General features: G+C 43.6%; 1 protein-coding gene across 1 annotated transcript; it reads left to right on the plus strand.

Moving 5' to 3' along the window:
- The first annotated feature begins 10,464 nt into the window (after nucleotides 1-10,464).
- On the plus strand, nucleotides 10,465-21,019 carry LOC119174973 (U11/U12 small nuclear ribonucleoprotein 48 kDa protein). Its single transcript, XM_037426125.2, has 9 exons — nucleotides 10,465-10,800; nucleotides 10,930-11,043; nucleotides 12,892-12,958; nucleotides 13,025-13,081; nucleotides 15,141-15,326; nucleotides 17,063-17,178; nucleotides 18,549-18,634; nucleotides 20,025-20,204; nucleotides 20,872-21,019. Exons 1-9 carry the CDS (start codon nucleotides 10,681-10,683, stop codon nucleotides 20,969-20,971), a joined length of 1,026 nt encoding a protein of 341 aa, XP_037282022.2. The 5' UTR covers nucleotides 10,465-10,680; the 3' UTR covers nucleotides 20,972-21,019.
- The last annotated feature ends 1,351 nt before the right edge of the window (nucleotides 21,020-22,370 follow it).

The following is a 22,370-nucleotide window of genomic DNA, read 5'->3' on the forward strand; positions in this document are numbered from 1 at the left end:
GGATCCAGTAGTCGGCGGCTCGTTGCCACCGTCGCCATCTACATAAGGAGGAGACAACTAACAGCAAAAAATAATAATTAAAAAGATATGACGTCACAATAAGAAGCGGTCGCGCATTTGCCCTACATGGCGCCAAATTGAAAATTTTCCTAATTGCTGTTCTGTTACATGCCTTTATCGTTACGTGATTTTATTGCGCTTTGTGCCTCACTAATTGCATGCGGGAGAGAAAAGAAACGAAAAACACAAAATATTGAGGAAGCAAAGTTGTTTTATTTGCCAAATGACGTACCTGCAATATGCACAAGAAACTTCGCAGAGGCAATTGTGAGACAACTGTTCAGGAGCACAATAGCATAATAGTTAGAAAACTTACGTTCCCCAATCGTTGAAAACCACTTGAATCGAGACAGCAACTTTGCAAAATAGCTTGCGCAGCCGTAGAGTACAGCGTCTCGTTCCTTAGCCTGTCGCGTTCACAGTCACCAGGCGAGGGCACGCCGGCCATGCGCCCATAGAGAAACATGTGTTCCAGCGAAATCAGTCGGCAGTCACAGGAGCGGCTATCTACGCATTCTGTGAGCTAGTTGAGCTATAAAATGTCACACCAGTAAACAGCACACAAAAATAAGTAAACTACCGAACGTACGCACGAAACCACTACGGAAAAGTGAGCGATGCCTCGTTGACTTGGTAATGCTCCGAACTAAAGAACACGCCCTACTAAACACAACACTGTATAGATATATGGTCCCTAGAATATGCCAGTATTCTAGGGACCATATATCTATATATATAGGGTATATAGTAGATAGCATATTGCCTGGATACAGAGTATACTCTGATACGCCCCCAGAACTGTTGGCGCATGTTACCAGACTGCCTGCATGTTCCCGCTGTTTCTGAAACCAAACGAAAAAAAATTGGGCGAATGCGTCGTACTGACAAGGAAAGAAGAAAGACTTCCATCACCCTTTGGATCCGAACCTGGTCCATTTGCTTTGAAGGCGACGGTCTCAACCATTAGACTAAGCACAGCACATTGTTAGCCCGAATACACATCAGAACCTCGTGAATGCTTCCTCTGGAGACAGAAAAAAAAAAGAAGTTGTTTCGTTAGAGCACTGGAATTTGAACGCAGACCCTCACGCCCCGAAAGCAGGTGCCTTATCCATTGAGCTAAACACTAACTTTGACATGCTGAGTGTATATGGACCGTTTGAATGCGTTCTACCGACAAGGAAAAAAATGCTTTCATTCTTCAGAATAGGATTAAATAAATAAATAAATAAATAAATAAATAAATAAATAAATATATATATATATATATATATATATATATATATATATATATATATATATATATATATATATATATATATATATATATATATATATATATATATATATATATATATTGCCGCGAACGTAATAACAGACAGCGACGAAACGACGTCTTGCTTGCCCTCAGACCAGGACGCAAAAGCCCTCTTCTTTCTTCACTTCCAAGAGATTCCCCTACAGTTGATGGCTCATACCCATCACCTGTGACATTACTCCCTCTCCTCGAAAAGCATCGCCTCGATGCTGGTAATGAGCGTTGAGAAAAAAAAATGAGAAAGAAAAGATGCTACCATGGAACCCAACAACTCCGTCGCAAGGGAAAAAAATGGGCTGGCGTCATAAAAGTACTCAATAGAGAAAGGAGTAAGTACACAAGACAATAAAAAAAACCAAAGTGACAAAAAATAGTCATTGCATGGTAAGTTAGTCCACGTTCGATGGATGACGCGAGAAATATGGCTTGAGTCTTGACACGTGCACCACATCACTTTCTGGAAACCGACGGGAACGTCTTGAGGCGCCCTCAGGGAGAACTTCATACGTAACGTCACTGAGTCGGCGCAGAACTTTGTACGGGCCGAAGTAGCACCGAAGCAACTTCTCAGAGTGACCACGCTGTCGGATGGGAGTCCACACCCAAACTTCATCGCCTGGTTGGAAGGTAACCTCTCGGTGTGTAAGGTTGTAGCGGTGTGCGTCGGCAGTTTGGCGAGCCTGAATACGGCATCGGGCGAGTTGACGGGCCTCCTCGGCGCGTTGAGCGAACAATGCAGCGTCCGTGTTGAACATGCTCAAGTTGTTGGGAAGGAGCATTGCGTCGAGCATTGTAGTGACCTCTCGACCATGAACTAAGTTAAATGGGGTAAAACCTGTACTCTCTTGGACTGCTGTATTGTAAGCAAAAGTTACGTAAGGGAGTATATCATCCCAGTTCTTGTGATCAACGGCCACATACATTGACAGCATATCTGCAATGGTCTTGTTCAACCGCTCAGTGAGTCCATTTGTTTGGGGGTGATAATCCGTGGTTTTCCGATGTTCTGTACCACTTAGTCTCAGCACTTCTTGAAGCGTCTCTGCGGTGAAAGCTGTACCACGATCAGTAATTATCACAGCTGGCGCTCCGTGACGAAGTACGATGCTAGTGACAAAAAACTGTGCGATTTCGGCTGCGGTAGCTTTGGGCAGGGCATTTGTTTCGCTGTAACGCGTTAAATAATCGGTGGCAATCACAATCCACCGTTTCCAGACGAAGAGGTGGGAAATGAGCCGAGCAAGTCAATGCCAATTTGATGGAATGGTGTCTTTGGCGTGGCGATGGGCTGTAGAAGTCCTGCTGGTCGGACAGGTGGAGTCTTACGGCGTTGGCAGTCGCGGCATGTGCGGACGTACTGCTTGACTGTCTTCGCGAGGCGGGGCCAGTAGTATGAGCGGCGAATTCTTTCCAATGTGCGCGTGTAGCCAAGGTGTCCGGATGATGGTTCGTCGTGACAAGCATGTAAAATATCGTCCCGAAGCGAGGTCGGCGCAACTAGTAGGTAAGTAGCCTGGGTATGGTAGAAATTTTTCTTATAGAGGACTCCATCCCTGATGCAGAACGAGGCCAGCGAACGTGCGAAGTTTCGAGGAAGGCTGCGTTTTCGGCCTTCGAGGTAGTCAATCAGCGGGCTTAGCTCCATGTCGCCGCGTTGTTGTTGAGCCAGGTCGGTTGCTGACACAGAGGAAAGGAATGTATCGTCCTCTTCAATGTCCGCGTTCGTACTTCCAATTGGTGCACGTGAGAGACAGTCAGCATCAGTGTGTTTGCGTGAATGACTGTAACGTCAAATTCTTGCAGCCGAAGGCTCCAGCGTGCTAGACGACCGGAAGGGTCTTTGAGGTTGGCGAGCCAGCATAAAGAATGGTGGTCGCTAACTACCCTGAATGGTCGACCGTATAAATAAGGACGAAACTTTGTTATAGCCCAAACAACGGCTAAGCATTCTTTTTCTGTTGCAGAGTAGTTTTTCTCTGTAAATGATAGTGTTCGACTTGCATAGGCAATCACGCGCTCTACGCCATTTCACCATTGAACCAGTACAGCTCCAAGTCCGACGTTGCTGGCATCAGTGTGTAGCTCTGTGGCAGCGTTATCGTCAAAGTGACCGAGTACAGGTGGGGCTTGGAGATGGTTTCGTAGCGTGTCAAAGGCGTGATGCTGATCATGACCCCAAACAAACGGTACGCCGTCTTTTGTAAGTTCATTTAGCGGTTCAGCGATTTTAGAAAAGCCTTTGACGAAGCGTCTGTAATATGCGCAGAGTCCCCAAAATCGGCGGAGGTCGCGCTTGTTCGTTGGGACAGGAAATGCGGCAACAGCTTTCGTTTTCTCAGGGTCTGGGTGTATACCGGCGTGGCTGACGACGTGACCAAGAAATTTCAGTTCCTCGAATGCAAAGTGGCATTTCTCAGGTTTGAGAGAAAGTCCAGCTGTTCGAATCGCCTGAAGAACTGCCTGTAAGCGCTGGACGTGCTGCTCAAACGTTACCGAGAAGACGACCACATCGTCAAGGTAGACAAGACACGATTGCCATTTTAGCCCAGAAAGAACCGTGTCCATAATTCTTTGAAAAGTAGCTGGTGCCGAGCATAAGCCGAAGGGAAGGACCTTGAACTCGTAGAGTCCGTCAGGAGTAATGAAGGCGGTCTTTTCGCGGTCGCGCTCATCAACAGATATTTGCCAATAGCGGCTGCGTAGATCCATGGAAGAAAAGTAACGAGCATTGCGAATACGGTCCAGCGAGTCGTCTATTCGTGGTAAAGGATACACGTCTTTCTTCGTGATCTTATTCAACTTTCGGTAGTCGACACAAAATCGCAGAGTACCATCTTTTTTCTTTACTAACACAACAGGGGACGCCCAGGGACTGGTCGATGGCTGGATGACATCGTCCTTGAGCATCTGCTGGACCTGTTGGCGTATAACGTCTTGTTCTTTTTGCGAGACTCTGTAGGCATGCTGTCGAATAGGTCTCTCGGTAGGCTCGGTGATGATACGATGCTTGGCAAGCGGTGTCTGGTTAACTTTCGAAGTCGTAGCGAAGCAGTCCCGAAATGAGCCGAGTAGCTTCAAAAGACGTTCTCGTTGTGCAGACGGTAGACCCTGGTTTACGTCAAGAGTGCTTGCAAATGTCATGGCGGAATCGTCGCATGACGAAAGAGCAGATAATGTTGAGGGACCAGGGAAGTCGGCAATATCCTCAAGGTATGCGATCGCAGTATGTTTGGTAAGATGGCGATACTCCTCGCTGAAATTCATGACTAATAGGCAAGCCTGCTTTCTACAGGGCTGAACAATACCTAGGGCAACACAGATTTGTTGTGCAAAAAGTAGGGACAAATTTCCTTCTGCAATTACAGCATCGGGGACGTCTTGGTCACATTCAACGTTGATACAAAGGCTGCTGCGGGGAGGCAGAGTAACAGATTCGGAGGATACACGTAGGGCAGCCTTCGATGAGTGAGCGTTTTACGGTTCAGGATGAAACGGGTCCTCGAACGACACCTGCAAGTCTCGTAGGTCAATAATTGCGCCGTGTTCGCGAAGAAAGTCCAGCCCCAGAATGAGTGGATGGGAGCACACAGGTAATACGAGGAAAGACCCTGTGAACGTCGTAGCACGGACTCGAACACGGGCTGTGCACATTCCAGTTGGCGTGACGAGGTGGCCCCCTGCCGTGCGCAACGGTTGTCTTTGCCAAGGGGTAGTTACCTTCCTCAGTTGGGATGCTAGAGCGCTGCTCATAACCGAATAATCGGCGCCGGTGTCGACGAGGGCAGTGACAACGTGATTATCGACGTGTACGGTGATGTCGGCGGAAACAGTCTTATGACTTTCGGAAACGACTGGAAAGTCAGAACGGTCTTCGTCGGGTCTTTGCGTCGAAGGAGCCTCTTTGACAGTTCATTGGGACGCGGCTTCACCCCCAGGAGCCGCGGTTTCTAGTTTCCCCTGTGGGGACTCGGTGACCGGCCTCTGAAAGGAGCATAAGATGATGACAAGGGAATGCTAGGTGACGTGGGGCGGCGAGGTGACGGTGATCGTGATTGGGGGCGTTGACCAAGGCGAAGAGCTTGCTGGCCCGTAAGGTACGCTTCGATGTCGCGGGGACGCTCACCGTAACGCGGGCACCGAGCATCAGGGTGAAAGCCACGGAGACCAAGTTGGCGGTACTGGCAGTTACGGTAGACGTGACCCGCTTCGCCACAGTGGTAGCAGAGTGGACGGTTATCGGACGTACACCACACGCTGGCCTTTGTGGCGTTCTGCCGCGATCCAGACGGACGCGCTGCTTGGAGTTGGTGCAGCTCGTCCCGCACGACGCTTCTTATGAACTCAGCAAGAGCATGCCTCTCGCTGTCAGCCCCGATAAAGCATGCAGCAGGGGTCACGTCGTGGCGTTCATACTGTGACGACCGATACTGGAGAGTATGCTCCATTGTGGTTGCCTCATTTATAAACTCTGCCACAGTCGTCGGTGGATTGCGCACGAGTCCGGCGAAGGGCTGCTCTTTTACCCCACGCATTAAATGCCGCACCTTCTTTTCCTCGGACATTTCAGGGTCAGCACGCTTGAAGAGTCGAAGCATGTCCTCGACAAACATCGAAACTCTCTCGTTCGGTCGTTGGTTCCGAGACGAGATAGCCTGCTCCGCTCTCTCTTTCCTTTCAGTGCTGCGGTACGCATCACGAAACTGTCGGCTGAACTCATGCCACGTCGCAAAGCAACCCTCGTGATTCTCGTACCACGTTTTCGCAGAGTCTTCTAACGCAAAGTAAACTCTCCGCAGCTTGCGAGCTTCATCCCATTCGTTGATGTTGGCAACTCGATTGAAGTGGTCAAGCTAGTCGTCAACATCTTCATAAATGTCTCCATGAAATGAACGTGGTGTTTGCGGCGCATGAAAAACATGCGGGAGAAAAGAATAGGCGTCGTTGGTTTGACTCGCCTGGTTTTTAGTTGAAGTTGCCATCTCGTCTTGAGAGAGGGGACCGTACTCGGGAGATAGTCCTTTCTTCACTTCCAAGGGATTCCCCTACAGTTGATGGCTCATACCCATTACGAGTGACAATATATATATATATATATATATATATATATATATAAATATATATATATATATATATATATATATATATAAATATATATATATATATATATATATATATATATATATATATATATATATATATATATATATATATATATATATATATATATATATAAACAGACAGATAGAGAGGGAAAGAAAGAGCGAGGCGCAGGGACAGCGAGCGACGGAAGAGGAGATAGGAAAGAGGGACACAGTCGCAGGAGTCCGAGAATGGGGCACTCAGCGAGAGCTCATGTCGGCGGCAGGAGATGGCGTAGGACGAGCACCACAAAAGATGATGGTAATGTACTAGAATTGCTTTTCCTAACAACTATCTGCCGGTTAAAGCATGGGTCACTCACCTTTATCGTTGAGGAACGTGCGCTGCACGTACTCGGCGACGAATTCGTGCATTGCGATGTGGTGCCTCACATACTCTTCCAGTGAAGACAGGTCAACGCCACAAACGTCACATTTAACGCGCGTATTGACTTCTGGGGCTACTTTATGGACGCCCCTGACATGTTTTTCCTCTTGGTGAACAACATACTGCAAATCTCGCAACGACGGCTTTCGTCGTCAGTGACAGCTCGATCACAGTTGACCTGCGCCATTCCAAGGCGGAGTGAACAAGAACGGAAGTAGCTGCGAGCACCTGTATTTGTAGATTTTCGTGTGGCATTGTAATCCAATTACCCACGGCATGCCATCGTTACCCCGTGAGTAGTGAAGATGACACTAGGGACGAAATTCATCAAGCACGTGACATACTAGGCACTCCGTGGCGACACGAGGGAAAGTAAAAACTAACTTAAGGAAAACAAGTCTTCAAGTGATGTCACGTGTGAGTGACGTAGCAGGGACGTCATCTATTGTTCGCGACAGAGTCCAGCCTCCGACGAAAAGCATGTGTCTCGAAAGTTATTTCTCGCGATCAAGAATATTAAACAGCCTCCGAGACCACTTGTGCGTGCTCGTCTCCGATGCCATACTTTAATAATTTTTCTACCGCGTCGTTTGCGGGCATCGACTGGCTTCGTATAAGCTGCTCCGGCAGAGCGGCAAGCAAACGATGCCACTATGTGTCTATGCACGCATTTTAAATAGCCCCGCCGCGGTGGTCTAGTGGCTAAGGTATAGCTGCTGACCCGCAGGTCACGGAATCGAATCCCAGCTGCAGCAGCTGCATTTTCGATGGCGGCGTGTGCTCAGATTCGGGCGCACGTTAAATAACCCCAGGTGGTCGAATTTCCGGAACCACTACGGCGTCTCTCATAATGATACGGTAGTTTTGGAACGTTAAACCGTACATATCAATCAATCAATTATCTTGGGCCAAGAAACGATTTTCTTGCACAAGTGCTGCGCAGTATTCAAAACAGTTGTCTTCCTTTTTTTTTCCAGGTGAGCAATCCACGAAAATAATACTCGAAGGGATAACCCAAAAAGCTCTCTGCGCCGAACAGCACGATGCGAGAAATGTCAGTTCAAGTCTTGAATTCAAAGTAATGGTGCCGATCTTACCTAGAAGCAGCCAACCTGAGATGCAGATGAAACAAGCGAAGATCACAATGCACGCCGGGCACGTTATCGCACATACTTTATCGCGTCTCCTTACTGCTGTCCGTACTTCTTCATTGCCTTAAAGGCTCATGAACACGGAGCGCTGGAACGTTTCCGTCGCGTCGACGCTTCTCTCGCATCGGATTCACGCCAGATCCTGCCCCACCATGTGAATGCGAGGCCAGAGAACACCTACCACGAGGCAGACGGATAAGAAAGGCAATAACCGCTATGTATTTTTTTCCATGACAATCGCAGTCGCAAAGACACCTAGGCGTATCATGCATTGCTAAAGGTACTGTAGTTTATAACTACAATATAGTACGCATGTTACATTGAAACGTAGTTTCATACAACAATTATTGTATGAAACTCAATGCATTGAAAGCAGTGAGTGATGTGTTGTCATCTTACTGCCGACGTGAAGCTGCGTCGCCGCCTCTTATGGCACAATTGTGGTCACTCCTTATGCTCTTGATTTTTATGTTACTCTATATATGAACTTGGTGCACCATACAAGCCACGCGTCAGGGGGGGGGGGGAAGCGTTTATGTTTAGAAGAAGGAAAAGAAAAAAAAGTGAGCCCCGCAACTGTCTGCATCAGGGTCTGACACCTCAGCAGTAGCTCACAAGGGATGGGGATGAGGATTAAAGAATAGGAATAAAAGTGTAGAGAGAGAGAGAAAGAGAGATGAGGTAAACCAGAGAGCGACGACATATCGAGGGGATAGGAGAGATAGGAAAGATGAAAACACAGTCACAGGAGTCCGAGCACGGGGCACCACTTGCGAGAGCTCTTGTCGGTGTCAGTAGATGGCGTAGATAAAATCCAGTCGGTCAGAGCTGCACTGTCGTCGGAGGTCGGCGTCAGGAGATGACGTAGGGCGAGCCCAGTCGGCCAGAGCTACGCTGACGTCGGAGATCGCGAGGGCACAACCGGTAGGCAAAGGAATCCAGCGAGCGAGTCCCGCGTCGACTGACGGAGCGAGGATCCATGCGTCATGGCCTCTCCTTAGTTTTTTCTTCCCCCATGTATTCGCCTGCTGGATTCCGTGCCGACCGGTTGTGCCCTCGCGATCTTCGGCGTCAGCGTAGCTCTGGCGGACTGGGCTCGCCCTACGTCACCTCCTGACGCCGACGACCTTCGACGACAGTGTAGCTCTGACCGACTGGACTTGCTCTACGCCATCTACTGACGCCGACAAGAGCTCTCGCAAGTGGTGCCCCGTGCTCGGACTCCTGTGACCGTGTTTCCATCTTTCCTATCTCTCATATCCCCTCAGTTTGTTGTCGCTCCTTCTGGCTTATTACCTCACGTCTCTTCCTTTTTTCTACACCTTTACTCCTACCCCTTTTATCCCTCCTCACCCCCACCCCTTGTGAGCTACTGTTGAGGCGTCGCTCACTGAAGCAGACAGTTACGGGGCTCACTTTTCTCATCCTTTCTCTCTTAAGAATCACCCTCTCCTTCCTCCATGGTGCAAGCAGCGAACTACAGCGAACCAACGCGTTGAGACGGCATTGGATGAGACATAGCCTCCTAGATTTCCCTTGCCTGCCGGATTATCAGCGGTAACTTGGGAAGCGACCGCCGTCGGAACTATGGTAGTAGCGCCACAAAAGTGGGAGTGTCTTCAAACAAAATAACGTAAAAAAATTTTTAAAAGGCGTAAACGTAATTATAACTAACCCTAAGTAAGCGCCGCCGTTATAAATGACAGGCGTTTTGCGCTTATTCAGCAGGCAACCCCTTCAATACAAGACATAACCTTTGAAATTAGCAAATGCCAATCTCAAAGGCCAAGTACAAAGACCTTTATTCCTACGTAGGTAGCGCCGCCACAGATGACAGGTGTTTCGCGTTCATTCGGCAGGCAAAAGAAATCTAGGAGGCTATGGTTGAGAAATTACACAACACGCCCACGTAGTTTCGACGGCTTGACTAGGGTGGCTAGTAGCTTGACCGGCCTGGTAGGTGTTCTGTGGCCTGCCCTTATTTCAACGGCACTGTATTCAACGGGTCTCACTGGCTGCTGTCACGAAACAAACGAAAGATCTCCAACATGTTGGACACTCGCCGCTGACCGTTACGGCGAGAGCAAAAAAACCTTTTTTTCCGCTGCCAGCGAATTCGTATCCTGAAAACTGCTACTTATTGTGTCATAACGGTTTTTACTGTAGTTACGTTACAGTTGATGACGTAACGTCACTGACGTGTACGCGCACCTTTCTTTCCTCCGTGCGCACCACCATCTCAACGTTGGCTGACTACTGCGTGGAAGCAGAGTTAAATCAGCTGCATAAAAATTTTGATACTGAAGCTCTTGTAAGGCATAAAAAAACCCAACACCACAACGTTTCTTATAAATACTTGTGATTTGCACAATGTGCTGGAAAAAATCTTAAACAAATCTATTCTCATTATCATCATCAATAGTTATGGGGTCTTGCTTTCGAGTTATTTCCATAGAGACGTAAAACAAGACGTACTTTGTTCTGAAATAGCGTGCTAGGTTTGTCGCCAGCAAGTTCGTGATCGAACCACCAAACGTAACGATATTATTTGCAGCTGTGAAGAGCTCATGCCTAGTGCTTTCTTCGCTATCTGGCCGCTGTAACCCAGGTGCGACGCGGCTTACCATGGATCCGAGTCGTGAGGTTCAGCTGAGAAAACTGAAGTCCTTGATACGAAGCAGTGAAGCACAGTTAACAGCCGTACTAGAGAAACTGAAATGGTCGAAGGACGAGGTCCTCAAAAAGGTACGTATGAAATTAAATAACTGGACTTTTCATTTGGGATCGGGATTTTACTTCTGCGTCTTGAGAGGTGATTGAATGATTAATAACAGGTCGTTCTAATTGTGGTGGCGTTTGCATTTTTTATTTTAGAAGGGATACGTCGTGTGCCCTCTAGATTCGGGGCACACAATGCCCGAGGCATCGCTAAGCGCCCACCTTGACCTATGTGCTTGGCTCAAGGAGGGATATAGCAGACAAGATAAGGTGAGCGTTAATAGTTGGAGTGTAGTAGACTTTTCCATACAAGAACATGGATTACCGAAAAACCGCGAATAATATGCGTGTGTTTGTGTGTACCCACGCGCACACATACGGCTTGTATTATATACACATTTATGCATGAGCATGCATGCATATCTGACCTTCCCCGCCACTGTTTACTCATAGGTGAACTACTCATCGCGTGGCATTTGTAGCCGGGATTCGATCCCGAGACCTGCGGGTGAGCAGCCGAGTACCTTAGCCACTAGATCACCGCGGCGGGGCGTGCTGGCACTTCTCATTCAAGCAGTGTAGCTTAAAGCTTGCAGAATCGAATCTTGTGCAAACACATAAAACTTCGGTTTTGTCAGTATGTGCATGCGTGCAGGCATCCTTATGAAATAGAAACGCCTTTCGAAGGCTCTCTTACTCATTAACAACTTAGACTTGTAGATAGCATGAAATAATGACATGGTTGTAATGTCTTCAGCATCAAGGCATAAATCATAGAATCATGTAACTTCACCTTCTTTGTGTTTCCTCACCAAAAATTAATGTTGGTCCTGCAGATGTTTCAAAAACTGCTATTGAGTCGCTGGCAACTTATGCTGACACTATGGGTATATGACCACCTCTGAGGCCTATTTAATACAAAGTTTTTTAAGCTCCTTAAGAATTTTTCTGTGTCCTTCGAAATACCATTTAACCTACTTGTGCATCCCAAAAGGACTTCTTTTTTGAGTGAGTTGATGCCTAAATTGTTTAGGTACACTTTGGCGCATAACACATTTGGTGATACAAGAAGAGAAAAGAGGAAAAGAGAAGAAAGTCAAATGTCGAATTTTTCGTGAATTGCTTCACTTTGCCCTCTTTTCTCCCCCCTTTTGACAAAATGTATATTGTGTCATTGTCAAGTGTACATAAGCAACTTGTGCATGTGTGGTCGTGTTTTGTCGTGCCTCCACTTTGGTAGGCATTATACAGTGTGGGAAAAAAAATGCTGTATGAGGAAACATTGTATTGCTCAGCACTGATTCATGCCCCCTTTTAGTTTCATTGAATGTCTCTGTGCACATATACCAACAAAAAGCTTTTAATCTTGTTAATACTTCACAGCTATACGCTTTTCAAGATTTCCTTGCAGCGGTGTGTGTTTCTGCATCCTAAAGAAGTCAGCAGCAGAACTTCTAGTCGTCACATGCAGTAGCCACGTGACCTGGGCAGAAAGGCCCCTCGTGACGTCATCGCTTGTGCGGCACGACGCTGTCAACCATGGTTTTGGCTATAGTAATGCTGGCAAAGTAGTAAAGACCACTAATCGGCACAGCATAAGTTAGTGGTGCCTTGACATGGGCTAACTATTGACAATGGCAAAAAATGTCTGCCATGGTTATGGTGACCAACTGCGCACCCAAAATTCGCGAGATTGAATACTGGCCGCGGCGGCTGCATTTTTGATGGTGGCAAAAATGCTAAAGGTCGGTGTGCTTAGATTTTGGTGCACGTTAGAGAACGCCAGGGAGTTCTCTGCTAAGGTGACTCTCATAAGCATAATGTGGTTTTGGGACGTCAAACCATAAAAATCAATATTACGCTGGCAAAGTGGCCATACTCATCTATCGTCACGCAAAAACTTGCCCTTTTACTCAAGCTTTTGTAAACTATATGGGACATACCTGGTCTCTTGCATGTGATGGCGACTGGAAGTTTTGCAGCTGCACTCTTTAGAGTAAGAAAACACACTGCAGATACACGATGAATACAGTGGAAGTGGGTGATATTTCTGCAAGTGTTTCTGTTGTCATATTGGCCATACGATTTGCTAATCTGTTTGTTCTATGTTAAATATAGGAGGCTGCCCCACCAAGTTCGCACTTCTTTTATACAAAGTCCACGTCTGTTGTTCCTGTGTTAATAGGTAAGGTGCTGTGTGGTGTGGCCTTAATGAATTGGCCTCTAAACCTTTTTTCATCCTTTAATGCAGACAGAGAAACCCAGAACAAGATAATAACTGATGCAGCATTCAGGGGAGATGTTCCAGGTAAGCTATTATACGAAAGGAAAGAGGAGAGAAGTTTACTTAACATATCAAATACAAATTGTGACCCTGCCCCCATTTTTTTTCCATCAACAATTCTTGTCTAGTGCCCTAGCCACCGCTCTCCTTAAAGGGGCCCCACAACACATTTTAATGTAGTATTGAAGGAACTCACTATGAAAGTGTATTGTTCCATAAATCAATTGCCCCAAAAACATTGAATATCTGTTGAAGTGTGAGTGGAGTTAAAATGATCTGTGATGTGCTTTAGGAACTTTCTTTTCTTTCGCCCAGTGAACATGCTTAAAGCATTGAGGATGAAAAAAGGAAAGAAGCTACGTCATTTCGCTAACTAGGGTGCGTAGTTCAGCCCATTAATGATTTAATTATTTGGGAGGAAAGTGAGAAATTTCTGTCTTATAAACACGCTGCTATAAAATTTGGTCATGATATTTGGCTCACCTATTTACAGAAGCTTCAACTACCGATCGGCAGTGTTTTCCGACTGTGATAAAAAAAGAAAATGTTGCAGAGTCCTTTAAGCAAACTGTTGCTTAAAACTGTTTGTTGCTTTGATATAGCCCTCTTAACGTTGTGATTAGGCTGTCAACTATGTTAATCAGCTGGCAGCTGACCAGAATGCTTTAATGTTACTATAACAGTAGAAATCAAATTTGCTTCTGTACTGATAAATGAGAAGTAAATGTATAAAACCACATGAAAGTAGGGAAAGTGATATTCTGTAGACAGAAGTGTATTTAAAGAATGTGTATATATTTGCAAATGTCTGATAGATAAGATTAATAATCATATAAATACTAGAGTTTTATGTCCCAAAATCACAACACGATTATGCCTCAGGGAGGTAAGGGATGTCGTAGCGGAGGGCTCTGGAAATTTTGACCGTCTGATGTCGTTTGGGATTTTCCACAAAAAATATTTCTTTTCAAGTTACAATTTACCAGCATGTATATGTTGTAATGCCTAGTAGATACAAAATTTTTTCACTTTTGTTTGGATACTCTTTAATAAAGAAACAATGAAATGTGTTGAACAACAGGGGTTTCCTAAATGCCATTTTACTTCATATCCTGTTATCATATTAGGCCACGAGAATTTACTGGGAGCATGCCTGTAATTCGTGTATATGAAAAAAAACTAACAAGATTAATTCAAGAAGAAACCTCCCTTAACATGCTGTAATTTAATTTAGCTGTGTAGTTTTTCTTTTTTCTGATAGTGTACATCAGTCATGCTTATGGTTCTGTTCTTAGCAAATCATATTAACAGTGCAGATTATTTTCAGCTCATCTTGCCTCTGCTGCGGCCACCATAATGATGCTCTTTGTGGCAAGACTTGTGTATCCTCGCTTAAGGATATCCTTTTATTCTTTAGTAAATGGTACCTTTTTGAAGCTTAACGCTAGTACTGTAATGAATACATGCATCATACATGCCTTTGTTGGACTTATCCTCCAGAGCTGTGTCTTACATTCTCTGTTATCGCAGTTTGTGAAACTTCTTGTCCAGCATTTTTCAGTGATAAAATTAGGTTAACATCAGCACCATCAGAAACAGCAAATGCATATATTTAAAGCAATGGAGACAGCTGATAGAATAATAAACCTGTAGCACTGGATTTTACCTGAGCTCAAATTATATGTGTTTTGCCATACTGGAGCAAGGACTGTACCGTATCGTTGCATTTTGTGCAGATTCTTGAATAAGTATTTTGAGAACTGCTGTATTGGTATATACTGATAACTGGCTCCAGGTATGCATTTCCACTAAAGCAGCAAGTTCTGTTAGTGATAATGAGAAATGATCTTTGCAAATTTGTAGCATGTTTAGCTTAGTGCCAAAGAATGTAAGTCCTTTATCTCTGCTTCTTAGCTTTTAAAAATTAGTGAGCTATATATAGTGACCTACACCATTTCAAATGAAACTGCTTTCATATGTGGCACAGATGTCCACCGTGCCTTTCGGCCGCAGTTTCTGATTGCTGTTAATCATTGGGTGGATTGTTCTTGACGTAATAACACTGCTTGTGCACTGCAAACAGCCGAAGTTTGCCAGAAGGTGAAGAATGGTGTGCCACTGACAATGGAGCATTGCTTTTCGGAGCTCACTGCTGCAGAGAGGTTTGCAGTCTACGATTATGTGGTTGAGCGAGCAAAAGCAACAAATAAGACATCTGCTGTGAAGCTTGAGGACCTTCAAGTCGACTTTGAAAAAAAGACCAACAAAGGTAGGCTAGTTAGGTGTGACCTTTGGTGTGAAATGAAAGGCTAGTTTGTTAATATTGACTTGGTTTTCTGTGTAATGAAGGTTATTGTTGGATGATATCCTTGCTTAAAAGAGAACATCTGTCCTAAAGCTCCTTTTAGATTTTTTGTACGAAATTTTATGAAAGTTAGCATGTTTGTTTGGTTTCTTTTGATTTTATAGATCCAGTTATTTTCTTCATAGATTCATTATTATATTATATAATTATAATTAACCTTCGTTCTTACCTCAATAGGCCATTATCACATCACAAAAATATAAAAAATTATATATGCATTCATAGCAGGAAGAAGAAGGCTTCAATAAAGAAAGCCCCTTTTATGATCACACCATCTCTTTTTACTTTACACCAGTACATTAAACTTCATTTTATTAATATGTGTCAACATAGTCTCCCTACAAAAAGCAAATTTTAAATGCTTATAACAGGAATGAATAAAATCTCCTTGCTACGAAATATGCTCCCAATTCTTAGCTTCGTGCTGTAAAAAATATTGTTCATCTATTTGTGATAGCCACTCATATAGTGCTGCAAATGTATTGCAGATTCTAAAAATACCATTTGTGAAAAATCATTTTTCCCATCATGTTTTTTTTTATTCTGAAGACCCATGTCTTCACTTGAATTAGTCAACACATTAGTTACAGATGATATGGACATATATGCTTGCAGACATACACGCCAATATACTGTTATTTTGTTAACTATATAGACAGTACGACAGCTAGAAATGAGGTTCACACGAGCACCTCTTGACATAACTATGCATGAAATCTGGACAGACCAGTTTTATTCTTCCATAATCTCAGTTTGCTTTTGTCATGTTCTGTCTCGTTGAACCTGGTTTTAAAGAGCTAGCATGGAGACCATAAATTAGTTCATTATATTCGATATTAATTGTAACAGTAGAGATAAAAATCAGCTCTAATAAATTGGCTATCTGACTTGCAGGAGAATCTTAGATATATAAATATTTTATTCTAGGCTTCAAACCAACTGTAAGTGAATCTTCAAAATTTTCTTGTTCGGCTCTTATGTCTTAGGTAATGCAACCAGTCAAATGTGCTTTATTTTTTTTTTTGCTGGATTACCAAAAATTTGTAAACATCTTTAACCACATTTGTTCACGGGATTTTATTGTCACAGCCATTAAAAAAATATGGTTTGGATCATCTCTTGATATTATCATTGCTATTTTGCTACTTTTCTAGTTTCGAGCCGTGCATGGCTTGTATATTTCTTTGTAACAGCCTATATTACGGTGGCTCTTACGTTTTTCATTTCATAAATAATATATATAATTGAAATTAAATGTGACTAATAAAAGTTCTTATTCATAGGAAGAATAAATCTTCTCTGCATTTATTTCGCTATATCCGATAATTTGTTATATCGGCGTTCATGGTAACAAGGTTTAACTGTATAAGCTTGGTTTTCTACCCATGGAAATCTGAGCATCACTTCCTTGTTTACCATGACGTCATCATTAGCACGTGTTAAAGGCAAAGCTTAGGCGTCTTTTAACTTTTTGCTTGAGTAGACATGCTCAATTTAATTCTGCTTCTGTCCAGCAAATGTTTTGTAGCTATTATCAGGTAATATTAGTGAAAATGGGTGAGTGGAAATCAGCTGGGAACACGAAAAAGTTTTAAGACACCTGCTGTTGCATTATATGGATGGTGTGTTGCAATTTTCAGATGAGCAACAGCCGCCCAGTGAATTAGAGTTGAAGCGTCAGATGCGAGACTACAAGCGTCGAAGGCAATCTTATCGTGCAAAAAATGTCCACATCACGCAGAAGACGTACACGGAGGTAAATGTGATGTTCCCTTCCGAAACCTACGAAAATTCAATACATATAGTGAATGTTCACAGTAGCATCTACTTTATTAGCTCAATTAAATAACTTGAAGAATCGAAGAGGTTTTAGAATTTGTTAAAACTTGGTGGTTAGCAAGGAGTGACAACATTGTCAATGATGACATAGTTTTGTCTATGGTTGTGGCAGCAGGAGCTTTAATATATGCGAAAGAAGAGTTTGTCTTGCTCTGCCCCCCCCCCCCCCAGGCACACCAAAACTGTGGGCGTAGACACCTATGTCACTCTCGTTTCCTCTAGTGGAGCCGTTCTGCACTTCGATATAACGTACAGCTGCTCACTAGGTATGTTTAGCGGGGTGTCGCTCGTATTCTACTATGAAAAGATGTAGCGTATTGAGGCAGTGCTGGGAAGTGTATAGATCGCGACCCGACAAAACGAGTGCATTTTGTCAAGACGGGGTCTGCTTGTCTGCAAAACGATGGCGAAAGCAAGTGGACACACCTCCATCCTCCGCTCATTTGACTTCAAAAGTGGAATGAGAAATGCATTCTACATTCCCTGTGTTACGTGAGCAAGCGCCTCTCATATTTTCAACCATTGCCTCTGTGACGGACTCATGACGTGCTGCTGCTGTTGCAGATAATTCGGCACGCCAAGAGCGATGTCACCCGTTCATAGAGTTTGCTATAAGTACACTACAGGGAACTCTGGCATTAGGGTCGTGTGCAGTCGTGGCCGAGTGGTTAAGACAATGGAGTAGAATCTGACATTAGTGTCTATGGGAGCTGCAACACACGGTGCTTCAGCGAGCATGGGAATGATGGGTAGTACAAGGATTTGTGTAATTTTGTTACCACACTCCTTGTCTGCTTTGCTATTGTTATTGTGCAGTTATTGTTTGTGACAGTTTCACTCCGACACTTTTTCTGTTTGGAGACCTTTCCCTTAACGCTAGACAACTCCACCTAGTTTTCTGGGTCTAGATATGGCAGGTGTCTTAACTTTGTAGAATAATTTTATGTTGGTCTGTTTGCAGATGACTACTGCTGTTGTGCTTTTAATGTGCTGTCATTGCCTTTGATAACATGTTATTTATATCTGGTGCCTGTTCATCAAAAACATTTAATGTCCCACGGTGAAATGAAAGTTTTTTTTGTTGGTCTGGTATAGTGTGCTGCGATTTTTAGAAGATGCCCTCTTGTGACTTATTCCTTAAAATAAGCAGCTGTTTGGCTATAAATAAAGAGCGCATTAGTAAGCTTATGGTACGAACCAGTTAAAGTGCAAGGGTCAAAACTCGCCCTTGGTCGTCAACTCATTATTCCTTGTTCACAATGACAGCTTGTCATCTTGCCTTTTCAGATCCTCAAAGAGGTGATTGAAAATCAGACAGAGTATCTCAAACAACTTCAAACAGGAAACGACAAGGCAGAAGAGGCTTTGGCAAGGTAATGACTGTTAGAATTTATGCTATAAGCTTTTTTATGTACAGTTCCCTCGCTGTTTGCTTTTGAAATTAGAATTTTGGAGGCAATGGCTGCCCATGATTGCTATGGTGCATTGTACATTTGTTTTTAGAGGCTTTTATTGCCATGAAACATAGTTATTGTGTCATATTTGAATTCGTAATGGGCGCTGGATCACTTTTATACTTCAACCCACTGCTAAAGCTGCGGCAAAGCTTGGGTCCTAGGTCAATATTATGAGTAGTCTAAGTGAATTACACATGGACTGAACTCACTGGAACAGGAAGTACTAGTAAGCTGGGTGATCATTTCGGATTGTAATTTTTATCGAGTTGTGGAAAATTTCTGCATTTCATTCTTGCATTTTTAATGAGCTCTGTGTTTATATGTCTTTCCAGAATGCATGGTTGTGCACTTTATTCTTTTTTGCATGGCCAAATGAAAGATACCCTCATGAAAAACCTTGTTCAATTCAATAAAAAGGTGACAAATTATTCAATGGTTTTTCTGCAAAGTTGCCTGGTGATTGGCAGCTTTTCAGGTTAAATTTAACCACAAAGTTAGTAAAACGTTTGAAATCAACCTTAAAATGTTTAAGGTTAAAATGCTAAAAGCCTTTTGGCAGCTGCTGTTGTCGTTAACCACATTTGGTCAGGTTTTTTATTTCTCTCTAAAGCTTATCTATTTTTGAATGATAACCTATTTTTCTGCACTCATCACATTGATAAATAAGGCTGTAATGCTGCATCTTCTGCATATGTCTATTGCCGCCTGGCTTTTAATAGTGTCGCAGATATTAAGATCAGTGGTAGGCAACAATCACAGTGTGGTGACTGCAAGTCTGCAATCTGTTTTTTCGAGGTGATGCCGCGGGCACTCTGTCCTTCCCTAGCAGAAAAGTCGCGAAACGACTCCTGGTCTCAGAGGCATTTGTTGTAGCAATGCCAGTTCTTCCAGCCCCTACCAAAACGCCAGAAGGTAGCGCAGGAAAATGGAAAAGACAGATTGCATTAAACTTGCCAGAATGCATGTTCAGTGCAGTTGGCGATTTTGAGTGATGGTGGCTGTCAGAAGTGTGTTATTGTAGTTTTTGAAAGTGATAACCAAGGAACTTGACTGTAAGACTGCCGAACAGCTGCTTTCTCAGAGTCTAAAAGTCATTAAAAATGTTGCAAACTAAAATGTTGACGAGGTTCTGTTTATGTATAAATCTGCTCAAGGAAGAGAGAGAGAAAAAAAAAGAAAAAAAAAACTCGCCACCATTACTTGGTGGAGCTGAGAATGAACTCCCTGAGGGTCTCTTTTTAGCAACTTCCAGGGAGCTACTTCCAGGTTTTTTGTGAGAATGTGCATTTCTTTTGTTCATTTTCAGACCTGAAGAAAAGGATGATACTGAAAGGCAGCCATTGTCTCGTGCATCAGAGAGGAGGGATAGGAGAGAGTCATCTGTGGTGTCATCAAGGTCATCCAAACGCAGGCGCAGTCGTAGCCCTGATAAAAGAGATGCCAGCATAGAGAGGAGGCCTTCAGATGAAGCCCACAGGAGACGCCGGTTAGTGTGTGTATTTGTACTCTCCAAGTGCATATGAAAATTTTTGCACTGAGGGCATAATTCACTATGAAGGAAGCCTTAATTTTAAATGTGGTTATGCTTGTTCAAATTGTATGCAATTTTGCAGGATTTTTTAATATATGGCACATAGTTTACCAGAGAATGAATATATGCACTTGATAAAGGTACTGACAACCAATTCTTGTAGTAAGTGCAGGAAAGCTTACTGGCCATAGTGCCCAATTGTGGAATGGTTATGTAGGAAATGCTGAGAAATGGCTATACGCTTTATTAGAATGTTTTTATCAGCAGTGCCGAAGAAGTGCACGCAAGTTCCAAAATACACATACAAGCAGTGCTGGTTGAGTGTGATAGCGTGCAAACAAGTCAGGCCCCGTCAATCAAACCTGCCTTCGGATGGTTCATGTTAGCTTAGTGCAGTATGCCACGCATGTGTGCACTTAACATGGGTTTACTCTTCCACTAGTTGGTGTGAAGGCAGCTTTGTTTCTCAACATCAAGTCTTTTTACCTCGTAATAAGCTTAAAATGAAGCGGGTATGCTTAGTAATACGCATGCTGTAATTTTAAGCACGAATTATGGTTCATCTGAACGACAGCAGAGTATGTGCATCTATCCAAATGACCAACGCTTTTTATACCTGCAGGTCAGCAGAGCGTCATGAGCACAAGAAGCATCATCGGTCTCATCACAAGAGTAAACACAAGCATAAACACAAATCAAAAGACAGTGAAGCCTCCGAGTAGCTCCATTTTTATTTCTTGTGCTTGAATAAATTTGCATTTCTCCAGTGACACACTCAGTCTTTTCAGGATTTTTCATAATTTAAAACACTTCCATTGTCCTCTGAACTTCTACCTTGCTTGTATTGTTTATGTAATACACGACGCCATTAAGAAGAAAGTATTGTCACAGTATGTGCAGTATTGGTAGTATGTTCCATATGCACCACCATAGCTACGATAACCATTGGCTCCTTTCGATAAGCATTGGCTACTACTGCTCACAATGTTAAATATTGTGCAGCCAACCACAAAAGTTTACCGACCACGTGAGTAGTGACAAACTGCCTGTCCACGCCACTTAGCAGTGCGCCACCAAATGTCAGCCAGAGTGCTGGCCCAGAAGTGGGTCTTGCTATTCACTGGCATAATAATTTTTTACTGGCATGCAGTGCTGTGCTAGTTTGTTGTTTTTATGCAAAGCACTAATATGAAATGTGAACATCATATATTTGGGCAGTAGAATCGAACCTATTAGATTGTGCTCCAAAAGGTGCGCCATTGGTTTGCTATCACTTAGTGTGAAAAATCGTTGCTGATAGCACTTACGCTGATAGACTGCTTGCAAAACAGAAGCACGTAGTCACGGCTGCCACAGAGTCCATTGCGTAAAGTAAGTGAAAGGTGGAAAATATTTTTGCCAAGTGAGAAAACAGGCCATCGAATAAGGGAGAAATTCGTTTTCGGTGTAGTGCTGCTGTCAAATGTCATCGGCATGATGGAAATGTTGCCAGCAGCTTCTTGGCCAGGCTCTATGGTCCGTAAACTTTTGTGGTTGACTGTCATTCTCGCGAAACACAACTGTTTGAATTAATTAATGATGTGCATAACTGTTTATTGCTTGAACCGAACGAATGTTGTATTTGCCGACTTCGCGAAGTTTTTGACAAGGTTCTTGCGGCTTATTTATAAACTTGCACATCTTAACATAAATACAACAATTGTTTAGTGGATTTTAAAGTGCCAATATTTCTTCGTTAATGACAATTTGTTTCCATTAATTAACGTCAAATCTGGTGTACCGCAGGGTTCCGTGCTAGGGCCTATCTTGTTTCTAGTTTATATTAACAATGTCAGTTATGGTATGCATTCCATAGTTCGGTTATTTGTGGATGACTGCGTGATTTTCGGACAATTACTAATTCTCGAGATACTTGCCAACCTTGAAAATCTGCCTGACATAGAAAATCTCAGTAAGCGGTGTAATAAGTTGCAAATGCAAAGTAACGTAAAGGAAACAGAAGCTATCAGGTTCGAGGCAAGGTCAGCCCTGTGTTTACAACAACACATTGAACATTATACTCATAGATTCGATACCTTGGTGTTCATTCATCATCATGCCTGTCGTGGAACGCTCATATAG

The sequence above is a fragment of the Rhipicephalus microplus genome, chromosome 5 (assembly GCF_043290135.1).
Source record: "Rhipicephalus microplus isolate Deutch F79 chromosome 5, USDA_Rmic, whole genome shotgun sequence".
Lineage (NCBI taxonomy): Eukaryota > Metazoa > Arthropoda > Arachnida > Ixodida > Ixodidae > Rhipicephalus > Rhipicephalus microplus.

Bases quoted from the DNA above. Each gene is read 5' to 3' on its own strand.
- LOC119174973 (XM_037426125.2), top strand. From the start codon at position 10,681: ATGGATCCGAGTCGTGAGGTTCAGCTGAGAAAACTGAAGTCCTTGATA. The intron at 11,044-12,891 runs GTGAGCGTTAAT...TGTTAAATATAG, and splicing joins GATATAGCAGACAAGATAAG to GAGGCTGCCCCACCAAGTTC. The intron at 20,205-20,871 runs GTTAGTGTGTGT...TTATACCTGCAG, and splicing joins GAAGCCCACAGGAGACGCCG to GTCAGCAGAGCGTCATGAGC.